The sequence below is a fragment of the Eulemur rufifrons genome, chromosome 16, assembly GCF_041146395.1.
Source record: "Eulemur rufifrons isolate Redbay chromosome 16, OSU_ERuf_1, whole genome shotgun sequence".
Classification (NCBI taxonomy): domain Eukaryota; kingdom Metazoa; phylum Chordata; class Mammalia; order Primates; family Lemuridae; genus Eulemur; species Eulemur rufifrons.
In genome coordinates, this window is record NC_090998.1 from 26931603 (window position 1) to 26938974 (window position 7372).

The 7372-nt window shown below is 46.3% G+C and overlaps 1 protein-coding gene across 1 annotated transcript in view; it reads right to left on the minus strand.

Annotated features, from left to right (window-relative positions):
* TMTC1 (transmembrane O-mannosyltransferase targeting cadherins 1) overlaps positions 1–4702 on the minus strand; it is a 253695-nt gene extending 248993 nt beyond the window's left edge. The window contains exon 1 of the mRNA XM_069490420.1: positions 4401–4702. Within this exon, the coding sequence (XP_069346521.1) occupies positions 4401–4702 (302 nt within the window). The remainder of the gene's footprint in view (positions 1–4400) is intronic.
* Between the last annotated feature and the right edge of the window lie 2670 nt (positions 4703–7372).

Below are 7372 nucleotides of genomic sequence, written 5' to 3' on the forward strand. Positions count from 1 at the left end.
CCCATTTCAACTTTAGGTTCCTTATTATTTGAGAAAAATTGTGAAAGCAAGCCCCTTTATTATTTACTAGTACATAATCAAGTACCTTTATAGCAAAAAGCATTATGCGTGTATCAATTATATTTATCCTTACAGAAATTTCTAGCTGAAGGTGTGTGTGACATACATTCAATCAATCAAAGATAATAAGCTTGCTTTTAATAAAAGAATAGGTTTGAGTTTTACACTGGGAAAGACTGTGAGAAAGACAAAAAGACAAGCTACAGAGTGGGAGAAAGTATTTGCCAACTACATATCTGACAAAAGACATGTACCTAGAATAGATGAAGAACTTTAAAACTCAACTTTAAAAAAAGATCCACTTAGGAAACGAAAAAAAAAAAAATCACAAAGGCACATTTACCAAAGAGGATACACAGAAGGCAAATAGGCATATGAAAAGATGTTTAATATCAAAAGCAATTAGGGAAATGGAAATTAAAACCACAATGAGGCCGGGCGCGGTGGCTCACGCCTGTAATCCTAGCACTCTGGGAGGCCGAGGTGGGCGGATCCTTTGAGCTCAGGAGTTCGAGACCAGCCTGAGCAAGAGCGAAACCCCATCTCTACTAAAAATAGAAAGAAATTATATGGACAGCTAAAAATATATATAGAAAAAATTAGCCGGGCATGGTGGTGCATGCCTGTAGTCCCAGCTACTCGGGAGGCTGAGACAGGAGGATCGCTTGAGCTCAGGAGTTTGAGGTTGCTGTGAGCTAGGCTGACGCCACGGCACTCACTCTAGACTGGGCAACAGAGTGAGACTCTGTCTCAAAAAAAAAAAAAAAAAAAAAAAAAAAAAACCACAATGAGATACCACTATACACTTATCAGGAGGTTATAATAAAAAATAGCAACAATATGAAGTGCTAGCAAGGATGCAGAGAAACTGGATTACTCACACACTGCTGGTAGGAATGTCTGGGAAACAGTTTGGCAGCTTCATAAAAAACTAAACATGTAACCACCATATGACCCAGCAATTGCACTCCTGGGCATTGATCCCAGAGACATAAAAATGTATGTTCGTACAAAAGCCTGTAAATGAATTTTTATAGCAGCTTTATTTATAAGAGCTAAAAACTGGAAACAACCCAGATGTCCTCAGTAGGGGAATGGTTGAAACAAACTGTGGTATATCCATACAATGGAATACTACTCAGCAATAGAAAGGAACAAACTATTGATACACTCGACAACATGAATGAAGCTCCAGAGAAATGCTGAGTGGGAAAAAAGCCAATCTCAGTAGGTTAAATGTTATATGATTCCATTTACATAACTGCTGAAATGACAAGATTATAGAGATGGAGACTAGATTAGTGGTTGTTAGGGATGAGGGTAGGGGGATTATGGACGAGGTGGCTGTTATGGATTAGGTGTGCATAGCTGTGATGGGGAAGCAGGAGGGATCCTTGCAATGGAACTGTTCTGTATCTTGACTGTGATGATGGTCTCAGAAATCTACACATGATGAAACTGCACAGAACTAAATACACACTTATCAAAATAAATAAATTTTTAAAGTACATGTACAACTGGTGAAATCTAAATAAAACTTGTAGATTGTACCAATGTCAATTTCCTAGTTGCAATGATGTACTATAGTTATGTAAGATGTTAGTATTGGGGGAAATAGATAACGGGTAGAAGGGATTTCTATATTATTACTTACAACTGCATGGGAATATTCAATTACCTCAATATAAAGAGTTTTTTAATGGGTTTGAAATCGCAAAGATTTTTGCTCAAACAAGCAAATTTAAAATACAATTAAAATGGTTTGTACATACTTAAAGGACCACTTGAATTGTGTTTTCACTGTCGAAAACAAAAATTGGCCAGGTGCAGTGGCTCATGCCTATAGTACCAGCAATTCAGGAGGCCAAGGTGGGAGGATCATTTGAGGCCAGGAGTTCAAGACCAGGCTAGGCAATATAGCAAGACCCTATCTCTACAAAAACTTTTAAAAATTAGCCAGGCATGGTGGTACATGCCTGTAGTCCCAGTTACTCCAGAGGCTGAGGCAGGAGGATCAACTGAGCCCAAGAGTTCAAGGTTACCGTGAGCTATGATCATGCCACTGCACTCCAGCCTAGGCAACAGAGCAAAACCTCATCTCTAAAATAAATAAATATAAAAGTCATAAAGATATAATCTATGTAAAATATCTAACCCAATGCTTGGTTCATACTGAACAGTTAAGAAAATGTGATTTCCTGTCCCTCTTTGCAGTATCCTTTAGAGATATGTGGGTCTAAAGTCATCAATGTCCTCCAACCTTATACTATTAACACTAGAAGATGCAGTTTCACTCCAGATGACTATGCAGAGAATGCTGTCCAGTCTTATTTAAATCAATGCATGTGAGCATAGAAAGAGTAGTTAACATTCTTTTTCTGAAAAGGATCCTATCTCTTTCCAATTAGCGCTACGTTGCTCTCTAGATGTGCAACTCAATCTTCTCAAAAAAAGTATATCTTTCATAGACAGTAACAGAAAATACACAAAGAGCAACGCATCTTACACACCAAGTTGATTTTTTACAATCAATGACTATAAGTAAAGAGTTCTTCTGTCCCCTCCCCACATCCAACTCTCCTTCTCCTTCTCGCTGGCCCTTATTCTGCCAACTCTTGCTAATTTTCCTCTTCCTCAGTGGTCTTGACTCCTTGTCTATTCCCTTCCTCCACCCCTCTCTCCTCTGCCCACACCCATCTCCAGAATGAATTAAAAAACATTTTAGAAAGTCAAGAAATGAAAACAGTCTTCCCTACCCTTTAGCAAGTAGGCACAGGCATTTGACCCTGACCTTTTTAAATGGAAAATGCTTAGACCAGTGACCAGGATGGTCTCCATGGCTACTGTAACTCCAGCACACCTTATGTTGTAAGCTTCCACATCTTAAATTAACCAACAATCCTCACTATAAGAAACAAAAAAAGTAGATCAATCTAGAACTGAAATAATTATCTCATGCCATATAAAGAAGCTGTAAGAAACATTAGAGAAACTGAAGGTACCGAGCAACTCACTCAGTAGCTGAGGTTATCTTTCCATAGAAAACCAGAACAACTTTCCAAGACGACAAATGGCTATAAGATTAAATATTCTCTTCACAGTCAAATGTGTAATTTTCTCACCCTCCTAAAACAATAAACTTTCAGTGGAAGAATTAAGTCAAAAGCCCATGAATTGTTGCCAATTGCTATGGTTTCCTTTTCTAAGTCATCAGAGCCACCTGTCAAGAGACCTAGGCCTCCCAGCCAGAGCAGGCTTTTCAAGCTGCCAACCCAGTCTCAAAGGATCATTACCATAAACACAGGTTCCTATTACACCAGTTGGAAAAGGCTTAAAACGCCAATAATACCAAACCAATGTATTTCTACAGTTTTGTCCGGTGCATTAAAATAAGCTTAAATGCTGAGCCACATGATAAGGGGTTGAGTCAAGCTCATGATGCAGGAGACAGCAGTTCCCTCAAACGAGCCCTTCTCTCTTTTTCTCCGAAGCTAGCTCTCTTTGTAAATTCAAGAAAATACTCCACCCTACAAAAACCTGGCGTGTTCTCGGCTCCCTTTACACTTATTCACAAGAGAAATGCTGAATCATGACTCCGAGGTTGTAAAAGAAAAACTATTTCGGCTAGGACCCCAGGAACCCCGGAGAATCCCACGCTTCTGAGTTCCTCGCTTTGCACCTTCGCAAGTCTAGATCCGGAGCGGTGTGACGGATTGGACAGGCTCGGGGAGCAGCCAAGGGTGCAGGGCGGGTTGGGGGGAGGTGGGGGGGAGGTGTCTTCTGCTCTCTCGCCTGCTCCTCCCCAAAACCCACGCTGCCCTGGCAGCTCAAGATTCCCGCCTCGTCTCCTCTGAATGCCACCCCTAAGGGGCTGATAGACTCATCCGCAAAGCTGTCCAACAGTCTCCGAGAAATTCTCGATTTAGAAGCATCCCCACCACCGCCACCCCTCCGAAACCTACTAGGTCCGCGCTAGTCTCACTTGGTCACCATCGGCAGGGGTCAGAGGTGCGGAGGCGGTTCCACCGGCCGGCTCCCAGACCTGCCCCAAGAGGGAGAAACCCGCCGAGAGCACAGACACTTGAGAAACTCGGTCGCAACTCCCCAGTCCGCGCCTCCCGAACGGCTCCGAGACCCCAAATCAGCGGGGCCCTGGACCCGGGAGCGGAGTGCCCAGGACAGCCTGGAGGAAGAGGGAGGCGTGGAGGGAAAGGGCGGCAAAAAGAAACGTCCCCCAAGCCACTCCTCACTCCTGCAACTTCTCCCAGCCCCGGGGCGAAGCAGGGGTGCGATGGAGGGTAAGGGACGCAGCGTAAGCGAGCGCGAGGCAAGGGACTCACTTGAAGGTGAGGACGCAGAGCGGCCGGTAGGACTTGTGGCTGGTGTTCTCGGCCATGCCCTTGCCCCAGAAGTCGTTGGTGAAGATGCCCCAGCGGAGCGGGGCGCCTGGCCGCACGTCGGGGTTGTTCACTATCGCCCACACGTCGTCGTGCACGAACTCGCCCTGCAGGGAGCGGCCGTAGCACAGGCAGCTCGCCCCGGCCAACAGCGCCGCGGCTCCGGCCGGCGCGAGCCCACAGCCCCGCCGCCGGGAGGGCGCGCGGTCCCCGCCGCCGCCTCGGGCAGACGTGGTCACCACCATCGCGCCGCCGCCGCCGCTGCCCTGGCCTCTCCCGGGTGTCTGGCATCCTCCCCTGCCGGGGACCCGGAGGCGCGCGGCGGATGCCCAGAGGTGGGCTCAGGCATGGTGCGGCGGCAGCTGGACCGGCCGCGGGAGCCCCGCGCTCCGCCGCCGCCGGAGCCGCGGAGTTGGCCCAGCTGCAAATAAACAGCAGTCCCCCCGCCTCCCCCGGCCATCGCCACCTCCTCTGCCCCACTGCGCATGCCCGCTCGCTCTCGCCTCCACCCCCCCCAATCCCGGGACCCGGGCCGGTTTCCCCCTCCCCGGTACCCCCGCCCCCGCCCGCCTAGCGCCCGCGTCCCCGGCAGAGGGAGTTTGCGCGCAGGTGGAGCGGGGTGCCGGAGAGATGGGAGCACGGCGCGGGGCTGCGGGGAGACGCGGAGAAGGTGCCCAGGGTCCCGCCTGGTGGAACCGGGGAGGGGCGCATCTGGCGGACCACTCCGGGCCGGGCCGGGTGGGCCCAGCAGGTGCGCCGCCAGGAACCCCTCACCCACTCCCGGAGAGAAAAGTGGCCGCCGCTCCCCAAGAAGTTGCTGGTTTTCAGCACCCGGGACAACAGCAGCGACCGCGCCACGGAGTCGCTCTCCGGTTGCATCGCGGTCGCGTCCCGTCGTCCGCCCGTGTCCTCCTGCCCGGGCCTTTCTCTCTCCGCTCGGCGCTGCATCCCGCTGTCCCAGCCTCTAGGTGGTGGAGCCCGCGGTGACACGCAGCCTCCAAAAGCACCTTCCCGAAAGCCCAGAGAAAGGGTCTCGCTGGCCAAGGACCTCCCGCCCACCCTCCGCGGGTTTGTTCAGAGGCGCCACCGGCTGTTTAACTTTACTGCCCCTTTCTGGGCCCGCACTTGTAAAAAAGTCCCAGGTTCCATTTTTGGTTTGAGCCTGGGAGCTGAACTGACTTCCGAAGCATTTCTCATTTTTATGTTTTTACTGAAACTCGTAGGACACTTTGGGAGATGCTGAACAAATTACCTTTTTTCCCCCTATCTAACTGGATCGCTTGGGTCTGATTATTTCCTGGGCTGTGGGCGTGTTTGAACTGTTCCTGCTATTTCAGTGGGGGGCGGGGTGACTGCGTTAGGGCCTTTGGCGTTGGCTCCTCAACTTCCTGTCTTTCTGAAAGATTGTTTTCTTTTTTTAAATACTAATTATAATATGTGAATAAATTAGTTATCCAGAGTGATGATTACTAGAAGTTCTCCAGATTTGAAAAATCTATTAATTCTTTCGGGCCCCTTGTAAATTTCCATTGCTGTCTCTTTTTAAAATTACCTGGAACTGGACACATCTGCATAGAGAAACTATTAAAATAGAAAGTCATCATTTTATTTCCATCCTCCCCAAATCTTTAAAAAGTTCGTTTACCTAAAAAAAAAAAAAAAAATACAAAGCAGAAATTGTTCTTCTACTGTCTGAGCATTTGTGGGGCTCTTTACTACACCAAGTCATTTTTTTACATTTTTAAAGATACATCATCCCATCAGTTGCAAATCCAATGAATTAAGATAAACATATTCCAACTCAGGAAACATTTCACCCATTTTCACTTTTTGTTTTTGGTGACGTGAACTTAGTGATTGGAGAAATGAAACTGGAAATCCTGAAAAATGTATGTTTTCATCCTTTCATCAAAACCTTTTACCCTTGGTAACTTTACTATCCAGACATTGCTGGATCTGCTATCTCTCCACATAATACACTATAGCTTTTCCTCTTCACCTGCCTGTCAATTTAATAAAAATGTATTAAGGCATACTTTTGTACTACAATGTGCTAAATACAGAGTTAGTTGGGTGACCAAAGTTGCTAAAATTGGGGTGGGGGTTACCATCAGAGAAGTCTAGCTTTCTAAGGGATGACTAGGATAGTGAAATTGCACTTGCTGAAATGGTAGTAGGTACTCTAGGCTAAGGTGTCAATTCTTACCTATGATTAACAGGGGCTTTCTAGAGACAATGTCTTAACCCAAAAGAGGGACTCTAATAATAGATTTTTATACAGAGCAGACCTTTTCTCCTTCCTCAAATCATCCTTAAATCCATTGCAGGAGGAAGAGCCCTGCCTACCCCCTTCTTATCTGAGTTGTTTTCTTTTTTAGATAAAAACAATAGCAAAAGGCTCCCTGACCATGGAGAATAGTGAAGCAGAACTGAGAGCCGAGACTCAAAAGAGATAATAGAAAGGAGAAGAGAGGAAACCTCAAAGTGGGATTCCAGGTTTCTGAGCACAGAGAGTTCAATTAAGCTTTCCTCTGTGTTCAGTGGCATCTTTATTCAGTTTAGTTCAGATGAATTTGGGATTAACTTAATGAGATACCTCAAATCTTCTCAAGGACAGCCAAATAAGTAAATACCTTTTAAAATTAGAGAGTTCCTTTGCAGCCCCATCATTTCCTGATTCGGTGCTGCTCTGTGTTACAGGAAAATAGTAAAAGTACTGATGTTAGAGAGAGGTTTACATTGACGTGCCAGCCCATCAAGCCATCTGCTTCTCTCTTAAGTGTAAAACACTTATCATTGGCTAATAAAGGGACCCAAAAGGAAATTAGATTTAATCTTGTAACTTTGTCTCTGAATATTTTTAAAGGATTGGTAATTAGATACCTTGCAAGATACCTTTTGTCCACTCAGAGAAA